Source organism: Pseudorca crassidens, chromosome 19 (genome assembly GCF_039906515.1).
Source record: "Pseudorca crassidens isolate mPseCra1 chromosome 19, mPseCra1.hap1, whole genome shotgun sequence".
NCBI lineage: Eukaryota > Metazoa > Chordata > Mammalia > Artiodactyla > Delphinidae > Pseudorca > Pseudorca crassidens.
Genome location: NC_090314.1, coordinates 44891652 through 44911190, shown reverse-complemented (window position 1 = coordinate 44911190; position 19539 = coordinate 44891652). Strand labels below are relative to the sequence as shown.

The 19539-nt window shown below is 52.0% G+C and overlaps 3 protein-coding genes across 16 annotated transcripts in view; 2 read left to right on the top strand and 1 right to left on the bottom strand.

Annotated features, from left to right (window-relative positions):
- The window catches only part of ZNF385C (zinc finger protein 385C), a 57066-nt gene extending 48881 nt beyond the window's left edge, over window positions 1-8185 (top strand). For 6 of the 11 annotated variants that reach the window (XM_067716262.1, XM_067716263.1, XM_067716258.1 and 3 more), the window contains 5 exons: window positions 988-1153; window positions 4702-4995; window positions 5522-5718; window positions 6019-6129; window positions 6660-8185. In XM_067716262.1, the coding sequence (XP_067572363.1) occupies window positions 988-1153; window positions 4702-4995; window positions 5522-5718; window positions 6019-6129; window positions 6660-6896 (1005 nt within the window). In that variant the 3' untranslated portion in view covers window positions 6897-8185. The remainder of the gene's footprint in view (window positions 1-987; window positions 1154-4701; window positions 4996-5521; window positions 5719-6018; window positions 6130-6659) is intronic. The other 5 variants (XM_067716260.1, XM_067716259.1, XM_067716254.1 and 2 more) reach the window with 3 other exon arrangements.
- Window positions 8186-9472: 1287 nt separating this feature from the next.
- On the bottom strand, window positions 9473-12382 carry NKIRAS2 (NFKB inhibitor interacting Ras like 2). 2 transcript variants are annotated; one of them, XM_067716278.1, is made up of 4 exons: window positions 12242-12382; window positions 11146-11253; window positions 10505-10746; window positions 9474-9862 (listed from the first exon to the last, which is right to left on the bottom strand). In XM_067716278.1, the coding sequence occupies exons 2-4, from the start codon at window positions 11237-11239 to the stop codon at window positions 9623-9625; spliced, it is 576 nt and encodes a 191-aa protein (XP_067572379.1). In that variant the 5' UTR covers window positions 11240-11253; window positions 12242-12382; the 3' UTR covers window positions 9474-9622. The 2 variants fall into 2 exon arrangements, with proteins under 2 accessions (XP_067572380.1, XP_067572379.1); XM_067716279.1 differs by lacking the exons at window positions 11146-11253; window positions 12242-12382 and adding an exon at window positions 10940-11109 and having other exon boundaries at window positions 9473-9862; window positions 10505-10775.
- A 1656-nt stretch (window positions 12383-14038) lies between these two features.
- The window catches only part of DNAJC7 (DnaJ heat shock protein family (Hsp40) member C7), a 30047-nt gene continuing 24546 nt past the window's right edge, over window positions 14039-19539 (top strand). Inside the window, exon 1 of one of the 3 annotated variants that reach the window (XM_067716271.1) lies at window positions 14039-14704. In XM_067716271.1, coding sequence (XP_067572372.1) covers window positions 14628-14704 — 77 coding nt within the window. In that variant the 5' untranslated portion in view covers window positions 14039-14627. The remainder of the gene's footprint in view (window positions 14705-19539) is intronic. The other 2 variants (XM_067716272.1, XM_067716273.1) reach the window with 2 other exon arrangements.

Genomic DNA, 19539 nt, shown 5'->3' with positions numbered 1-19539 from the left:
CCTGAGAGTTTCCAGAATGTGTTCATGCCTATCCTCTTAATGAGTTCTCTTGATACATCTGTGAGATGGATAGAGGTGCTATCATCAGCCCCACTTTTCAGATGAGGAAACTCAGCCTCAGAGAGGTTAAGTGACTTGCATGAGGCCACACAGCTGGTAAGTAGAGCTGGGATTTGAACCCAGGCCTGGCTGACCCCATAGTCCGCATGCTTTCTACCATGGCCCGCCCCTAGAGAGCGGACCTTCCCTGCTCTGGTGAGAGTGCCCAGGGAGGGGCCACGGGGGCCTGTCTTTCCTACTTTCGGGAGCAACAAGAAGGGACCTCTAGTGGACAGGCCAGATCTGGAGGGTTCCTCCAGGCCTTCAGGTTATGTAAGTCATGCAAGTGATGGACAGAGAGACTTCACTCTGAGGGAGGAACCGTTATCTTCTTCATACCAGGCCCAGCACAGTGCCTGGCACATAGCAAATGTTCAATAACTATTTGTTGGGAAAATGTACAAAGGGTTGAATGATCTGAGGTGCACATTCCCGAAAGTGTGGGGACTGTTCTGTTTTTCCACTTGTGCATTTATAAACCTGTTGGGAACTAACATTCACTGAGCACCTACTGTTTGTACTAGGCCCTTATCATTCATGTTCTCATTTTAATTCTCACAACTCTGTGAAATCAGTATTATCATCACAGAGCTCACGAGCGAGGAAACTGAGGCTCAGAGAGGTGACGGGACCTGCCCAAAGATGCACAGTTAATAAGCTGCTGAGGCAGAATTTGAAGCCAGGGGCTGCTTGCCTGGGAGCTCGTGTATGAGAATGCATTCTGTAAACCTCAGGGCCACACACATGCTGTGATGATGACAAGGATGCGCCCCCTGCGTGGCCGGAGCCGTGCCTCCCTCTGACCTGCCCCCTGCCCAGCGCCAGCTCATGGATGGGGCAGGTGGATTCAGCCAATGAATGGTGACCCCCATGCCCTCCCCTCCCCAGAACCAGGCCGAAGCACACTACAAAGGCCACAAACACGCCAGAAAACTCAAGGCTGTCGAGGCCACCAAGAGCAAGCAGAGGCCGCAAACCCTGGCCCAGGATGGGACGCTGGTGTCCCCATCCCCGACTCCAGCCAGTGGAGCCCCTGAAGAGCCACAGAGCAAAGGTCAGTCCTGAACTTTTCTCCCCCCATCCCACTCCAAATCTGGCTCTGACAAGGGGTTGAGCGATTTCTGCCTATTATTATTCCTGCTCGTGTGTATTCCATACATACAGGGAAAGGCACACATCACATGTGTAGAGCGCCACGGATTTTCCAGTCTGGATCTGCTGAGATGAAGAAATGTGTCACAAGCACCCCAGAAGCCCCTCCTTGGGTCCCCTCCCGGTCACTACCTTGTTGTTAGCTTCCTAGGGCTGTGATAACAAATGACCACAAACTGGGTGGCTGAAAATAACAGAGATGTGTTTTCTCACAGTTCTGGAGGTCAGCAGTTTGAAGCAAGGTGTCAGCAGGGTTGGTTCCTTCTGGGGGCACGGTTGGGTGGGGGGAATCTGTTTCCTTCCGCTCTTCTAGCTTCTGGTCGTTGCCGGCAATCCTTGGCTTGTGGATGCCTCATTCCGGTCTCTGCCTCCGACTTCACATCACATTTTCCCCAGTGTCTCTGTACTTTCACATGGTCTTCTTATAAGGACACCAGTCATTGGATTAGGGCCCACCCTAGTCCAGTATGATCTCGTCTTAACTAATTACATCAGCAAAGACCCTATTTCCAAATAAGATCACATTCTGAGGTTCCAGATGGACATGAGTTTGGAGGTGATGCTATCCAACCACCTACACCCCTCCCCCAGAGTAACTGTGAGCCTGACCTTTCTCACCAGAGATCAGTTTCACCTGGTTTTGGTTAATGATATACAGATGGTCCCCGACTTCATGGTGGTTTGGATTATGATTTTTTTTTTTTTTTTTTTTTTTGCGGTACACGGGCCTCTCACAGCTGTGGCCTCCCCCGCCGTGGAGCACAGGCCCCGGACGCGCAGGCTCAGCGGCCATGGCCCACGGGCCCAGCCACTCCGTGGCATGTGGGATCCTCCTGGACCGGGGCACAAACCCGCGTCCCTTGCATCGGCAGGCGGACTCCCAACCACTGCGCCACCAGGGAAGCCCTGGATTATGATTTTTTGACTTCACAACGGTGTGAAAGCCATATGCATTCGGTAGACACTGGACTTCCAATTTCGAATTTTGATCTTTTCTGGGCTAGCAACATACGGCAGTGGTCCCCAACCTTTTTGGCACCAGGGACCAGTTTCACGGAAGACAATTTTCCCACGGACCGGGGAGGGAGGGTTGGTTTCAGGATGATTCAAGCGCATTACATTTATTGTGCACTTTATTTCCATTATTATTACATTGTAATATATAATTAAATAATTATACAGCTCACCATAATACAGAATCAGTGAGAGCCCTGAGCTTGTTTTCCTGCAACTAGTTGGTCCCATCTGGGGATGATGGGAGACAGTGACCCCCGAAGTGTGTTGCTTATGTCCAGTCTACTCCGTAAGATGCAGCTTAATTGTCACTTGCCACTCACTGATAGGACTTTTTTTTTAAAAAAAAAAATTATTTATTTATTTATTTTTGGCTGCATTGGATCTTCGTTGCTACGCATGGGCTTTCTCTAGTTGCGGCTAGTGGGGGCTACTCTTTGTTGTGGTGCACAGGCTTCTCATTGCGGTGGCTTCTCTTGTTGCAGAGCATGGCTCTAGGGCACTTGGGCTTCAGTAGTTGTGGCGCATGGGCTTAGTTGCTCCACGGCATGTGGGATCTTCCTGGACCAGGGCTTGAACCCGTGTCTCCTGCATTGGCAGGTGGATTCTCAACCACTGCGCCACCAGGGAAGCCCACTGATAGGTTTTTTCTTTTAATTAATTAATTAATTTGTTTTTATTTTTGGCTGTGTTGGGTCTTCGTTGCTGTGCATGGGCTTTCTCTAGTTGCGGCGAGCAGGGGCTGCTCTTCGTTACGGTGCGCTGGCTTCTCATCGCAGTGGCTTCTCTTGTTGCAGAGTATGGGTTCTAGGGCACTTGGGCTTCAGTAGTTGTGGCGCATGGGCTTAGTTGCTCTGTGGCATGTGGGATCTTGCTGGGCCAGGGATCGAACCTGTGTCCGCTGCATTGGCAGGCAGATTCTTAACTGCTGCGCCACCAGGGAAGCCCACGGATAGGGTTTTGATATGAGTCTGCAGGCAGTTGATTTATTGTGGTCTCTGTGCAGTCAGACCTCTCTGCTAATGATGATCTGTATTTGCAGCCGCTCCCCAGCGCTAGCATCACCGCCTCAGCTCCCCCCCCAGATCATCAGGCATTAGATTCTCATAAGGAGCCCACAGCCTAGATCCCTCGCGCGCACTTCACAGTAGGCTTCGTGCTCCTATGAGAATCTAATGCGCTGCCGCTGATCTGACAGGAGGCGGAGCTCAGGTGGTAATGCGAGCGATGGGGAGTGGCTGTAAATACAGATGAAACGTCACTCCCTCACCCACCGTTCACCTCCTGCTGTGCAGCCCGGTTCCTAACAGGCCACAGACTGGTACCGATCCGATCCGTGGCCTGGGGGGTGGGGACCCCGATATACGGTAGGTGCATACTCTTTTGTGATGCTGGTCAGCAACAGCCGCGTGCCCAGGAGGGTAAACAACTGACACACAACCCATTCTGTGCCCATGCAAGCAATCTGTTTTTCACTTTCAGCACAGTATTCAATAAATGACATGAGATATTGAACACTTTATTATAAAACAGGCTTTGTGTTAGATGACATTGCTCAACTGTAGGCTAATGTAGGTGTTCTGAGCACATTTAAGGTAGGCTGGGTCAAGCTATGATGTTCCGTAGGTTAGGTGTATTAAATGCATTTTTTAAAAAAAATTTCCTTCCTTTTTATTGATTGATTGATTTTGGCTGTGTTGTGTCTTAGTCGCGGCACACGGGATCTTTCGTTGCGGTGGGAGGGCTCTTTGTTGCAAGGCGCAGGCTTCTCTCTAGTTGTGGCATGTGGGCTCAGTTGCCCTGCAGCATGTGGGATCTTAGTTTACTGACCAGGGATCAAACCCATGTCCCCTGCATTGGAAGGCAGATTCTTAACCACTGGACCACCAGGGAAGTACCTGCATTTTCAACTTATGACATTTTCAACTTACGGTATTTTCAACTTACGATGGGTTTATCAGGATATAACCCCATCAGAAGTTGCTGCGTGTAGCTGTATTTTGTCCTTTTTCATTGCCATGTAATATTCCATTGCGTGCCCCATCAACTCTTTTCACTATTCTCCTGCTGACAAATATTGGGATAGTTTCCAGTTTTCTCCGCTATGAATAGAGCTCCGTGAATATTCTAGCACATCTTTTGGGTGACTTCCACATATTTAACAGCTCCCTAATGACTGCAGATCATCAGGGCTGGGTGGGCTCTCTGAGACCACTGGATCCAACTTTATCATATCAGGTGGGAAAGCTGAGGCCCAAGGAGGCCCAAGTCTGCCCAGTGCTTTGGTGGGGAGTCTGGAATTCAGTGCTGGTCATATCTACACCAGGGACCCTTTCAATCTGCCATGCCACCCCCAGAATATCTGTGCTTAAAATCGTGGTCTCGAGAAATCATCTTGGGCCTCACACTCTTACCCCACGCCTTCCATCTCCCCAGCAGTTCCTGCAGCCCCTCCTCCTGGTCCCAAAGTCCAGCCACCCCTGAGTCCGGAACCCACGCCCAGGGAGCCGGCCCACTCAGACGTCTTGGATGCTGCCTCCTCTTCCTCCTCTTCCTCTTGCCCACCCTGCTCCCCAGAGCCTGGGAGAGAGGCGCCAGGGCCTGAACCGGCGGCGGCTGCTGTGGAAAGTGGTGTGAGTGGGGAAGGCAGGAGCGAGAAGGGGCGCCTCTACTGCCCCACGTGTAAGGTGACCGTAAACTCCGCCTCCCAGCTTCAGGCTCACAACACAGGTCAGTGCGCCCCTCACCAGCTGGAGTCCCGGGGAGGAGATGGCCCTCAGCAGGCGTGGGCAGGCGAGAGCTTCCGGGCACTTTGCTCCAGGGCTAGGCGACAGAGGCGCTGTGCTCAGCTATGGCTGGGCGGGCATTTCAGGTCCTCCCGGTAGTGCCTGAGGAGGGAGAGTCGGGGAGAGAAGTCAGGCAGCAACAACTGGAGGGTCATCACTGAAGACAGGAGACACCCCCCCATCTCTCCTTGCATCAGACCCGAGGGAATTGGGTTGGAATGACAGCCAAAGGGAAGCCGACCTGTTACTCAGCAACGAGGCCTTCCTTGGGGGATGCTGGCATGAAATGAGAACAGCCGGGAGGACCTTTGGGAGGGAAAGAGAAATCTCACATGGCTGGAGGGGCTGGCGGTGGCTGAGCAGCCTGGAGGCTTCAGGGGGCAGCCAAACTGACCTGGTTTGGAGGGGGTCTCCGTGGCCCCTGAAGCCCCTCTTTGGTGCTAGCAAACTGTCTTCTCTCCTCCCTCCAGGAGCCAAGCACCGGTGGATGGTGGAAGGTCAGCGGGGCGCTCCCCGCAGGGGCAGGGGCCACGCAGTGCCCCGGGGAGGAGCTGGACACAAGGCCAAGAGAGTGACGGGGGTCCGCGGGGGCCGGCAGGGGCCCAGGCCCCCTTTCCACTGTGCTCTCTGTCAGCTCCAGGTCAATTCAGAGACCCAACTCAAGCAGGTGGGGCAAGTGCGGCTGGGATTGGGGGTGGAGCAGGGGTGAGGGGGGTGGGCCCAGTGCCAGGCCAGGAGGAGGGAGCCTGCGGGGAGGAGGTGGGTAGAGCAGAGCAGGGAGCAGTGGAGGAAGAGGTGCGAGGCTCCTGGAAGGCGAAGGCCAATTCTTAACCTCCCCTTCCCAGGGCCGCTCCAGGGCCATGTGCATTAGGTGTGTGAATTGTGGGTAGAGGAAGGGTGAGCTAGCCGTAGTTTGGGGGTCCTTGGGTTCCTCATCTTGTTCCCAGTCTGTCTGTCTGTCCATTAGCACCTGAGCAGCAGGAGGCACAAAGACCGCCTGGCCGGGAAGCCCCCCAAGCCCTCCAGCCAGCACAGCAGGCTGCAGAAGCACGCAGCGCTGGCTGTGAGTATCCTCAAGGTATCTGTCTCCGGGCGACAGAGCTGGGACCCGGGTCCAGAGGGGAGAGGGTAAGGGGAGAGGGTAGGCCGGAAGGGAGGGCCAGCTGGGGGGCTGGGAGGAGGGGCAGGAAGGAAGCCACCCCCGTAGGAGGCTGCCTGGGCAGGGAAAGAGCTGGGGTTGGGTTTTTGGCTGTCTGGGGATCTGCTCAGAAACATTTCCGGGGGGAAGGTGGGCCCAGGTAGTAACCTCAGGGGCAACAGCGAGGCGTGGGCGTGCATCTCCCGGAGACCATCTCCACCCCCGCTCCCCATAGCCTCCTCCCTCGGCCCATCCTAAGATTCTCCTCCCTCCAGGCAGGAAGGCAGGTGGTGGAGAAAGCCCTTTGGAATGAATGTTTGGGGGTGGGAAGGGAGGAGGATTTAGGTTTGGAATCCTGACAGTCACGTTTCCCCCCCACTCCGCAGCAAAAAGCCCAAGGAGGGGGCCCAGGGAGGGGACGGGATTTTCCTGGGGTCAGAGACTTGAGTCCTTTCCTCTCTTCTCTGCAGTCTAAACTGGCCTTGCAGAAGCAACTCACCAAGACGCTGGCAGCCCGCTTCCTGCCCAGCCCGATCCCCACCGCGGCGGCAACCATCTGTGCCCTCCCAGGGCCCCTGGCCCTCCGGCCTGCGCCTACGGCAGCCACCACCCTCTTCCCGCCTCCAATCCTGGGCCCAGCTCTGTTTCGCACCCCAGCAGGAGCCGTTCGCCCTGCCACGGGACCCATCGTCTTTGCCCCCTATTAGCCCTCCTGGGGAGCCCGGGGCTGATTTCCCAGCAGTTGCCCTCCCCCTCCTCCTCTCCCCAAGATGCCTCGGTTCCCTGCGTCCCACAGGAGACTGCCTTTTACAGCCTAGGGGTTCCTGCCCAATCTAGGAAGAGCTGGGCTAATGCTAAGAGCCCTTCATTCAATCTGCACTGGGGATTCAACTAATGCCCCCACCCCCCCGGCCCGAGGACCATCCCTCTGCACCCTCCCCTCCCCAGGCCTCTAGGGCTAGCCCTGGGCTCCCCTCCATTTCCCATCCTGATTTATGGGGAACAAACTGGAAAATCCAAAGATCTATGCAAAATCCTAGCCCCAGCCCTGTGGTGCTCATTCTCCCACTCAAGACCTATATATACCCATGTGGCCGAGGTCCGAGGAATCTTACCTTTTCCTAGCCCGACCTCTATACCCATGCCCTGGGGGCAGGGAGGGGAGGCCCTCCCCATTCACTGGATTCTCTAGAGAATCACTGGTGTTGAGGGGGCCGTCTCAAGGGAGAAGCTAAGGGGACAGTCACAGCCATCCCAACCACAGGGTCTCAAGATGGAGTGGGTTCAAGGTTACCTGGACGAGCTGACCATTGGGGATGTGGTGGAAGACTGTGGAGGAAGGGAGCAGTGCTAAGTGGGGCAAAGCCAAGGGGTGGCTGGAACTGCAAGCCTCTGGGGCTTTCCATCCGCTCTGACAGGATGGGCTACGACGGGGAGGCCAGGGTAATGTGCTGGCCGGGCCCAGTTTTTAACAGAGGAAGTGCTCAGTCCCACACACGTCTCCTCTCTTAGCCTTTCATCGATTCCTCCTGAATCCCAGCTCTCGGGGCGGGGTGGGGGGAATGGGGGGGGTGACACTGGGTCTCCCTCAGACTATGGGTCCAGCTAACACCGAATCCCCCCAGGGCTCCCAAACCAAGAGCTTTCCCTTCCAGCTCTCACCCCAAACTGGCCCCTAGCGCTCAATTCAGCTTTCCCTTCCCCCACGAGCACCCCAAGGCCCCCTCACTGTGACTCACCTGAGTATTGGGATCCACTTGGAGCCACTCTCAAGACCCGTTTTCATGCTGTCAAAATTAATGTCATAACCTCCATCCCACCCCAGCAGCACTGCCACCCTCACCCCACAATATGGGACTTTGCCAGTATCCACCTGTATCTTTTTTAAAGCTGTTTCCAATGGGAGAACAAGAAAAAGCGGGGAGGGTGGGAAACTTTTTGATAACAGTTGTGGTTTTATTGTGTCCAACGCATCAATAAATCAATTTAAGCCCAAGCCTGTACACGCCCTAACTCGCCCAGCCTGGGCCACCTGACCCTGCTCACCTCTCCCATCTTGGGGAGAAGGGGCGTATACTGAAGGTCACCTGGCTGTAGTGTCTTCACCTATGCTAGGTGTGTACATCAGAAGCACGAAGTGGGCACGGGAAGTTGTGGGTCACCAGCTCACTTTACAGCGTGTTGGAAGTGTAACCACCCTTCTGAGCCCCCAGAGATCTGGCAGCTCCTGAGAAGCTGCTGTTGGCCGGCTTTACTCTGTTCAGGCATCTGAGGTAAGAGGGGAGGGCTAGACGAGCACCTTGCCCAGCCTCCACCATGGCGGCAGGCATATAAACACAGGTAATCTATAAATAGAAGTCCAGCTATCAGCTGAAAACAACCACAGGAAAGGGTGACGACCAGTCCCCAGGGCTGTGAGGTCCGTGGATCGGGCACTGGGCAGCCACTCTGGCAACTAGAGTGGGTAGTGCACTCCTGCCCCCTGGTGGTTGGGGGGTGGGGAGCAGTGTCCCAGCCTCCAGGGCCACAGGCATAGCACCTTGAAACGGGAGAAGCTAAGGGAACAGTGCAGCCAGCCCAACCATGGGCAGTACACACACAGGGCTGGAGAGGATCTAGATCATCTAAGCAACTGCCGTCACCTTACAGCTGAGAAAACTGAAGCCCCTGGAGGCGAAAGGCCTCGCAGGGCCACAAAGCCAGCTGGTGACTCCCAGCCCAGTCGGCATTCCATTCCACCTCAACCAAGAAAACGCTCCCTGAGCAGGAAGGGGAAGCAGGAAGCTGGGGGAAGAGTTGAAACAGAAGATTATGCTCCCAGCAGGCTAGCTTCTCTCAGCCCAGGAGAGGACAGGAGAGAGGTCAGGGTGTTGGATGAGGAGGCGCCCCGAACACCAGCACACACACGTGTGCACATCTACACACACACACACACACACACACAAACGAGACACCTGGATGCCCTTTCTCTAGAATCCAGGCTGGTGCCGTAAGCGTGTGAGTGTGTGTGTGTGAGGTTGGCAGGAAACCCGGAGGTGTAAGACCCCTGCGATAAGAATCAGACCCTAGACTGGGCACTTCCACACACAGCTCTGCTTCCTGTCCAGGGCCGGCAGAAGGGACAGTGATCCAAAACCACCCTAGACCTGCTTAAAAGCAAAAACTGATCATGTCACTTCACTGGCATAAATCCTATCAATGGCTTTCCATTGCTGTTAGGATACAGCAGGATGGGGGCTGCGGGCTTGGGGACCGCTAACCTAGACTATTTGCATTTCCCAGAGTTGGCAGGGAGCAAAAGTGACCTGAGCCTGGGACAGCCCAGCTGCCTGGCCTAGTGGGGAGCTCCCCCCTTGACTGGGAAGGACAGCTTGCCTAAAACCCCCCCTCCCTTTCCCCTCAACCCATCTTCCAGAGCTGGCAAGGCAGCTCTTCAGCCATCCAAGGAGCCGCTTCCCTTGTTCTTGCGGCTGAGGGGGAAGGCAGACTTGCTCTGGGGCTGGGTCATCCTGCTGGCCAGGTAGACGAAGGGCTCCAGCAGTGAACGGCGGTCAGCCACCGACACCTCCCAAAGCTTCACCTTCTCTGACTTGGCCCAGTGCTGAGCCACATCCGGGTCTACACGCCGCTGCTCCTGCAGGTCACACTTGTTGCCAAGGACCACGATGGTGACCTGGGGAAGAGGGACAGAGTAGAGGCCCGTGGCTGTAGCATGGACCTCAAGAATGGTCGTGAGGGCCAGTGACCACCTTGGGCTTGTAATGGAACGCCTGGAGGGGGTGCCAGATGGAGGCCAGAATTTGAACAGAGAGAGGAGAGGAAAAAGCAACCATTTCCACCTAAGAGTCCTAGGAGAGGGAAAGTCTCAATGGCTGATGGCTCATCTCTTCCTGTATTAGAAACTGTGAACGGGGGCCTCCATCTGGAGGAGTTCCATTACAAGCCCTGTGTCACCAATGCCTGATCATTACTGGCAGTCAGTTAGTTGTTGGCAAAGTAACCGGTGAGGAAGCGCTCCCAGAATGCCTGCAGCTTAAAGCGGGATTTGAGAACAAAAGGGCCTTCACAGGGGAGAGCACAGAACCATTATAAAGAAAGACTAGTGGGGACGTCTTAAACTGGAGAAGCCTCTTTGGTAGAGCTGCCTCAACATACGGCCACCTCTAGGAGTGAAGACACCCTCCAGTGGCCTCCATCTCCACCCTCCAGCTCTAAACCCACGTCCTGGCAAATCAGTGAAAAACAGAGCCTTTCCAGGCCTCCCAAAGCCAGCCCAGGGCCCACTCTCTCTCATCACCAGGGTTCCCACACACACCTCCTTCTTGTCTTTGGATTTGTCAATCTCCTTCTTGAGCAGCTCCACGCGCTGAAAGGACTCTCGGCTGTCCGTGCTGTAGACTAGGACGTAGCCGTCAGTGCAGGAGAAGCAGTGCCGGGGCAACTCAGCCCCATCTCGGAGCCCCCGGGTGTCGTAGAAACGCACCTGCTCCCGCACCCCCCGGTCAGTCTCAATGGAGCCCACGTAGATGTCCTCCTGCGTCTCGATCATCTCAGAACCTGGGACAAAATGAGGAGAAAACTTGTTTCTAGGGAGAAAAGAGATTGGGAACATGAGTGACTGAATATATCCTAACAGGCCAACCAGACAGGGAGAGAAAGGTACATGGGGGCTGAGGAGAGAGGGCCAAAGACTGCGAGTCTGGCCAGACTGGAATAACTTGGGGGGACAGCTCTAATCTCACGCTGATACCTTGCTAAACACAGTGTGACACGGAAGTTTTTCCTTCCTATCTCGGACATTGGGTTTTCTCTTTCCAGATGTCCTCAGTGTTGTAGAGTTGGGATCTTTCGGTGTAATGACCAGCAGCAGCGACCTTTAGCCTTTTCGTGTTGTGATCAAATCCTCTCCTCATTCTTCCACTTCCTCCACCATGCCTCACGCCCAGCAACACTCACCCACTACGTGGTTTCCGTACAGAAGCTGCTCCAGAATTGAAGTTTTGCCCACAGAAGCCTGGCCACACACGACCACCTTGCAGCTCTTCCCCATGCTTAGCTTTCAACCTTGAAGAACGGAAGCACACTGGGTGAGGCAGGATCAAAACCAAGGGCAAACTTCCCTTGACTGAGGACGCAAGTTCTGAAGTGGATGCATGGCCTCAGGGGTTCGGCCCTGTCTGCTACCCTAGGCAGGGTGTACTAAAGTGATGTGTCTATATCCACTACTGGACAGTTAGCTGTATATTATTCATCTTATTCCCAGTACGAGGCCAGTAACTGGCACAGAGCAGGTGCTCGGTAAGCGTTGCCATAAAGGGGGAAGAGAGTCGCTGGTTTAAAGGAACCACTAGCCAGGTTCCTTTCTGTGCACAGGATGTGGAGGACCAGTTGCTGAAGGGAGCTCTGGCTCAGCTCCCTCTCTTTAACCATGACCCCATGGGGAAATAAGCAGGACTATTATTTTGTGTGGATCTGTCTTATACCACTCTTCCTGGGGAGAATGGACAATTAGGAAGAACATTTTGCTTTCCCGTATGGCTTATCCAGACAATTAGTTCCCTCGAATTCCCAGTCAAGGCCATGGCTCAGATGAAAAAGACAGAAACAAAAGAGTGAAGGAATCTAAGGAAAAAAACGCTTCAGAAAAAAGAATAATTTTGTTTCTCTTGAACTGACAAACCCAGATAAGGCCTAGACACAGAAATCCCTTCTCTGTTTGGAGGTCCCAAACAGAGATCTCCTCGAAGGCATCCCAAACACAGGCTTCCCAGAAGGAGCCCCAGACGAGGATTCCGCCCCCGCCAGAGGAGAGATACAGAGATCACTCCCCAAAGGGATCTTAAACAGAAAGCTCTCCAAAGTAAACTCTTAGTACAGATCCCCCTCCCCGCGAGGGGCCTCATATAGTGAGCCCCGAAATTAAGGGATACCCCGACTGCTAGGCGGGCCTCCGGAACAGAATTCCCCACGAGAGGGCTCCCAGAGGGAATCGGAATCCTGCCAGCTAAAGGGTCCGGAAGCAGTGGTCGATCCCGGCCTCCCAGCTCCGTACCTCCTGGGGCCCTAGCAGCAGCCCGGCCGGGCCCCTCTACGCGCGGCGGGACTAGGGGTGGGGCAGCACGGCCGCAAACACTCGGATCTTCCTCCGGGTCTTTCCGGGCTCCGTCTGGCCCCGCCCCGTAGCTTCCATCCCGCAAGACCTATTTTGGCGGCGGAGAGCCGGCGCCAGCCGAACAGCGCCTCCAGAGGCCGGCGGGGAAATGACGGCCGGGACCTGGGCTGAATGGTCTCCAGAGCACAGGGTTCTAGGCTCCCTAGACCGGCCGGGTGCTGTTTTGGTGCCTCAGATGCCCATATGTTCTTTCTCTACAGGCTACTACAGTAACACTTTGTTTACTCAGTCATTTATTCATCCAATGTCTTCTGAGCTCCTACTCTGTGCCAGGTACAGGACCACGTACTGAGAAAAAGCGGAGGAATTAGACACCGTTGCCGCCCATTAGAATGTCACCATCTAGAGGAGCTAGACATCTAAACCAATAATTACAGTACAGCATGGTAAGAACTATTACAGAGGTGCTATGGGAGCACAACTAAGGGCATTTAACTTGGGGGCAGTGGGCATTACATTCTCCGTGGAACCTTCCTAGAGGAGGTCAGGTCCGTGTTGAAGTTTGAAGGGTGTGGGAGGAAAGGGTGGAGGAAATACGGCAAGAGTCATGGCATTTACTGGAACTACAAGTATTTGGGTTCATTATTGATGGTAGAAAGGAGCCAAATAATCAAAGGCCTGTGTGCTGGCCAAAGAGTTCAAACTGTATCCTAACAGCAGTGGAAAGCCATTGATACGACTTATGCCAGCGAAGTGACATGATCAGTTTTTGCTTTTAAGTGGATCACTCTGGTAAAAGAGTGAAGGTTGGAGAGAGGTGAGACTTGGGGTTAGTTAGACTATGGTAGTATTCCAAGTTTTCCAAAAAATGATGAGAATCTGAATTGGGATGGAAAGGAGATAGATTTGGGAGACATTTGGTAAGAGAATCAACAAGACTTGGTGATAACTTGGGAGTTTTAGATGCCGAGAACACAAAGGAGGAAGATGGTTAAAGACAGATGGGCCTCCTGCATTAGACTGTAGACCGTGAGCCATTGGCAAGCAGGTTAGATGGTCTGAGTCTGCGCTTTCCCAACCCAGCACAAAGTAGGTACTTTGGAGAGGGCTGTTGAATGACTGGCTGGCTGAATGACTTCTCTCTTCCAAACCCCTGAGCCTCTCCCATCTTCCGCTCCCCAGTGTTAGGTGTGATCTCAGCTCCCTCAGCACTGTGATAGGAAGAACCATGCAAGCGTCCTATGGACAATGGCACAGACTGTTTTACTGGAGAAGCAAGCAAGGGCGTCAGGGGTCTGGGGGGCGGGGTAAATCCTTTTAAAATTCTCTTGACCCATTCTTATTTTAGTACCCTTTAACTTTAAAATTTTAACCTCAAACTCCCCCAGTTTAACCTCAGGAAACCCCTATTTAACTCAAGTCCACAAAAATTACTAGTTTGGGTGAAGGGAAGTACTACGAAGGGCTGTGTCCTTGCCCCCTCTGAGTTCCCAATCCAGACTGCAATCGGCAAGACAAGCGTGCTGAGCACAGAGTTTATATGAGGGTTGGGAGCACTGAGGACACTGTAGAGCAGGGACCTCACCCCGCGAGCTACCTTATAAACTCCAGGACAGGGTCTGGGGCCCTGTGCCACCCTCCCTAGGCTTAATGCTGAGATGGCATTCCCAGGCGGCTGACATGAAAGCAGCCTCATAAAAAGGTCAGCGTCATTAGGGTGATGAACGAGTTGGTGCTTGGAGATCCGGAGGGGATGAAAGGCGTGGTGTGAAGACGCCCTGCGTTCCCCTCGCTTGGTTGGTCAGGGCTTCCAGGGGCCGATGAACGCTGAGGAAACTGGATTCAGAGTGTCTCTTCTTGCCTTTCGCGGGAGGAAGCTGTGGACATACTCCAAGGTCGGGAAGGTGGTAGTGGGGAGCACTTTCTCTCCAGGGTACAGGGTCACCGCGTCTCTACCCAACTCAGACTCCCTGAGCCTCACAGGAGACTCTCTAGGATTGGAAGTTGTTATGGCAACGAGGCTCTCAGAATACTGAGGAAAGCCAAAGCCTAGAGAGCCGACACCCTCCTGTATTCCCCCTTACGACCCACGGGTAAAGTGGCGCCTCCTACGCACAGAAACCGTCCTTGGGCCCCCGCTCCGGCGAGGAGACCACCCTGGACCTCCGGGGGCGGGAGGCCGCTCTGGCCCCAATCAGGGCCTCTCGCTGGTAGACGGGCCCGAGGTAGCCCCTCTGGGCGCAGCGCCGCCGAGCTGCTCGATGCTCCGACCGGAAGTGCTCTTCACCGCCGACCTCCCACCCGGCTCTCTGGTCCCGGCGGTAAGATGGCGGCTGCCGCGGAGTGCGATGTGGTAATGGCGGCGACCGAGCCAGAGCTGCTAGACGATGAGGAAGCGAAGAGGTAAGCGGGTGGCAGGGTAGGGGAAGGGGCGATCTTCAGCTCCATGGCTCCGGTAACCCCGTCCTTGCCGTGGTGCAGGCCCTACAGAGGCAATGCCCCGCCCTCCGAGAATCCCCCCTCCCCCATCTGAGATCGAGTCCGGATGGACCCCCTGAAGGGGCGCTCTCGGAGGTTTGCCCTCCTCTCCTGCTTCCGCCTGGCTGAGGAGCTGAGGCATGGCGTTGTTGCCCAGCAGAGAGGAAGGTTGTCCTCATTGTAGAGGCCGGGTCTCTAAGGGGGTCTCGGAGGTCTGTTGCCGGGGGGGGGGGGTGGCGGCGCGGCTGTGATGACGCCTTCTTACATCGCCCCCGACCCCTTCCTTCTCTTGTTAACTTCTGTATCTTGTGTCTCAGCCCTTTGCGTCTCCGAAGCTCTTGCTGTCCTCACTTCCTTTCCTCAGTAATTATACCCCAGCGAGCGCTAGTAGGGGCTCGAGGTATTGTGTGTCTCCGTTATTGACCTGGTGGTCCCTCGGTTACCCCAGAAGTCTAAGGTGATAGAGAAAGAAGGGTGAGGGGTTTTGTCTCGTGCTCCACACGTCAAACCCTCTCCTTCCACCCTTTCTAAGGTCATTCTTTCAGGGCTGTTTCTTAAATTAAGCAGCAAGGAGGAGGGCAGCTGCTTGGGCGCTGTTGGCTCTGCTGGGCAGCCGCAGTGGCTCGAGATTGCCAGTCCGGACTCGGCAAGGGAGCTGCAGAGTGAGTGGTTTTCGAGAACGCTCTGGATTTTGGCTACAGCTAAGGCAGGTTATTGGAAGTGGGGTTGGAACACAGTTGTGGGTAGTCATACTTGTCCTAATTCTGGAGCAGAATTAACGAAAAGCTTCTGGAAGTTTGGAGCCCTGTCCTCGTCAACCGCAGGTTAACTGACTACAGTTCTCTCAGTCTCCTTCCCACATATTTCATGTCTTTATACCAAGCCCATTATGGTTTCAGTCTGGAGGATTCGAGGTGGTGATTAGTTCATGAGATCTGAAATCAGGATTCCGAGAATTTTTACCTTTTTTAACTATCTAGGTTTGAAACATCAGAGGTATTCAGGGAGGCAGAATGAATAGTTATCAAGCTTAAGGGTAGTTACTACGGCCGGTGTCCCAGGTTCCTGATCTGTTGCGAGCAGGAGCTGAGAGCCTTGACAAAGTGTAGTAGGTCCCTGGGATATCAGAGAAGGCAGGAAACCAGAGCCTAGTCTCTGTCTGTTCCTGGTTTTGGGGTTTCACAAACCAGTTCTTTCCAGGTGTTTAGAATTAAGCATCATTAAGGAACTGCAAAACAGGACACAAAACTCCCACCAATACAGGCAGAACTTAAATTAATTGTAGGGATTTACTTTACTTGTGTTTGGAAGGAGTTCAGTGGTTCTTTGTGCTGTAATAGGGAGTTGGGCTATATGTAATTTAAAATAAACTCAGCCTATTTAGTATAAATCTCTGACGTAGGCACTGTCCTTAATTTGAGTTTCCCTTCAAAGTTCCTATGTAAAGCAAATTTTTTTCCTTAAAACAAAATCAGGCCTTTTATGATATTCTATCATAAAAAAACATAAAACAGGTGATGCCGTAATGTGACCACATCAGACACACAAAAAAGTATGGTATTTGGTAGCAGTAAACAGAATAAGGGAGGGTGTTGACTGATGTTAACTGCCTTATTTCATGGAGTTTTAAGATGTCATTGGTTGTAAAATGCACGATTGTTTTCTCTGCCACTAAGAAACTGTAACTGAAAAACGCATTCTTATGAAATAGACTTATATGTAAAACATACATAGATCTTTTTTAGACATAATAAAATGTAAATGTTTATTGTGTACCACTTATGTGAAAAAATCAAAAGGAAAATACAGTGAAATAAAAATATCACCATTTGACTTTCCGCCATATAAGGCATCCTTAGGAGGGTAAATACTGGGCTCTGTTAGTAAGAAAAAGCCTTGTTGATGTGTAGCTTTCCAAGGCTGAAAATGGAGTGGTGACTTAGAAGTTTTGGAGGAAGATTGTTTTACATTTTTCACATATCCTGGAATCCTCCTGTGTAGCCACAGCAGAGGGCAGGGATAGGCACATCTCTTACAAATGCCCTTTACTATCTGACTTGGTTAGTTATTAGGCCAAGTTCGTGTCTCTTGTTACAGTCCTACTCCTAGTTCACTTGGGGACACAGGAGTTGATGGGTCTCGGGTTGTTTTTGTAAAGTCCAGCAAGGAGTCCTTCTTTGCATCGTGGCCCAAGGGCATCCTGCTGCTGCTGCTGCTGAATTGTCACAGTCCCACGGGGGGGGGGGGGCGGGCACAGTGAGAGGAACTTTCAAGAAGTTGGACCTCATGGTTGTAGCATTTTAAATGGCTACATGTTTTATTTCCTTAGCATTAGAGTCTCTACAGAAAAAGAAATGGACTCCAGTTTTTTTGCCTGTCACTCTGGACAAAGTTCTTTTTCCCTTATAGCAGCTGAGAAGCTAAAATAAAAGATGTGTTATTTGGCACTCCAAAATAGATCAGGGTTCTGGACATGAAGATTATTATTTCTCTTTGCCCACCAGAATAGATAAAGCTGCTTGGGGAGCCAGAGGACTAAATTTCAGAGGTTTTACATTTCAGCTAATTTAAAAACTTACATTTTCCTGGGAAGTTGCTGATTGTTTTACCTAATACATGAATGCCTGTCTTGAGTGAAGGCTGTCAGGTCGTATTTCCTGGACTGGGGAGTAGTTTGGTCTCCGTAGGTGGTCTCTATTATGGTAAAATCGAAGGATTTCAAGTTGCTAATCAACAGAGGAAGTACTTCTGTGTCTCAGCATATATCTGGCCTGACTGGGCAGTGAGGTCCAAAAGAACCAATGGGAGCCATCGACTTAGGAGCCAAGGGCATCCTTACCTGATTCCTTGGGCTGATAATCTTAACTTCTCAGTGTCTGTTTTCCTGGTGGAGGAGAGCAAGAACAATTATTAGTAGGCCCTTTCTTAGTACCTAGGTATCGTAAACTCTTTTGGGATTTTGCCTTTTATTTTTCTATGAATATTGTTGGTGGGAAGCACTGAACCCTGAATCCATATCCTGGGGGCTGCTGTAGTTGCTATTAACTGCAGCTTCTTGGGGTGTTTTGGAGTTTGTGGCCTTAACTGCAGAGCTTGTGGGGTTACTTTTCCCCCTTCTTCCCCACTCTGTTTCAAATTCTTAGGTTTGTGTCCCCCTAAACTTTCTCTTGAAGTTCCAAGGCAGGCAGCTAGACAAAGCCTGCAAACTGAATGGGAATTTATCTTTGACCTGGAGCCCAAATCAGTGAGAAACACTGCTTTCAGCCTTCACTTTCATTTTGGTATGCTTTAATTGTGGGGTCAGAGATGAAGAAGTGGGACAAATAAGTCACGGTTAAGGAAGGGATAAAGCTAGGAATACAGAATCCTGAATACCAGCAAATAATTGATTGAATTGAACCCTGGTATTAACAAGTGGCAAAACTGTTAAATAGTCTTTACTGGAGCAAAGGTAGAGCACAGAGAAAGGGTCTCTCTGTTCCTTGCTGGTTTAATTCAGATTCATGTATTAACTGAAGCCAGGTAAATTGAGCGATTTTAATAAAATGTTGGGCCAAGTGAGTGGCAGTTGCTCTAGTGTCTAGGTCATTCCCAACAACCAGAACTCTGATTGGCTTAAAGATCAGCCTTATTGTACATTCCAACCAATCAGGAATTGGTTTAGTCTTTGAAGGTAGTATTTTTTAAGTTTTTAAAAGCTGCATACTGGGCACTTGCCTTTGCTTTCTTTCTCTAGGACTTTAGAAGATTGGAGAACAATGGTCAGTGGCTGCCTAGGTGCCTTGTGGTCTGCAAAGTCTCTGAGAGCCCATTTCTCCCTTACTCCACTAATGTTTGGTCCCCTTTCTCCAGTGCTGAGTGATGTGGAAGTTACTTAGAGGTCGTTCCAGGTATTCTTTTAAATTGTCTGGATTTCAGCAGTAAGAACAGGATTCAGCATGCAAGTTTTTCCAGTAGTTTATTCATTTTATTGGATTAACAGTTTTTTTCTTTCCCATGCAGATCCAAACAGCAGTTTCTATGTTTATCCCACCATGGCAGGGGTATGAGTGATTGAGGCTTTTGAGAATGGTAATATGATCAGGAATATTTGACTTTCAGAGTCTGATTCTGAGACCTAATACTCTGTTGGCCTATGATTTTGTGTGGGGTGGCCAGATTGTCAGATAAGCAAAGTGTTAACTGTCTTTTCTGATTCTAATATTAGGCTTTTGGGGAGGGTGTGTGAGGCAGGCAGGGCTCTCTCTTATTAGAGTTTCTGTCCTGAGAATTCTGCCTCGGGCAGTTTGCTCTGAGACAGTCAACCACCTGATGAGCTAAAGAACCACAAAAACTTGGGAAGCAAAATAACAGTTGACAGTGTAGACTTCTGACTCTAGTTCCCATCTCCATCTCCCCCCCTCTTTCCCCACCCCCACCAAAAAAAAACAACCAAAAAAACTCAGAAAGCAACCTTTTTCCTAATTATAGTTCCTCAGTTCTAGATTTTTTTTTTTTTTTTTTTGGCCGCACCACATGGCTTGTGGGATCTTAGTTCCCTGACTAGGGATCAAACCCGGGCCCTCGGGTGTGAAAGCACAGAGTCCTAACGACTCGACCGCCAGGGAATTCCCCAGTTCTAGATTTTTGATGAGTGCTAGTGTCCCCGTGAGGGTAGTGGGAGATGTCACAGAATGGGAAACCAAGGGATAGAAAATGGTGGGTTTGGGGAGGTATTATGAAAACAAGTCTCTGGCTAATGCCAAAAAGCCAGTGGCTTG

What these genes read in the sequence shown, in the direction of transcription:
- NKIRAS2 (XM_067716278.1), bottom strand. Translation starts at nt 11,239, where the DNA reads ATGGGGAAGAGCTGCAAGGTGGTCGTGTGTGGCCAGGCTTCTGTGGGC. An exon ending in GTACGGAAACCACGTAGTGG is followed by an intron (nt 10,747 to 11,145) that starts GTGAGTGTTGCT and finishes ATTTTGTCCCAG; the next exon opens with GTTCTGAGATGATCGAGACG. An exon ending in AATCCAAAGACAAGAAGGAG is followed by an intron (nt 9,863 to 10,504) that starts GTGTGTGTGGGA and finishes CCTCTTCCCCAG; the next exon opens with GTCACCATCGTGGTCCTTGG.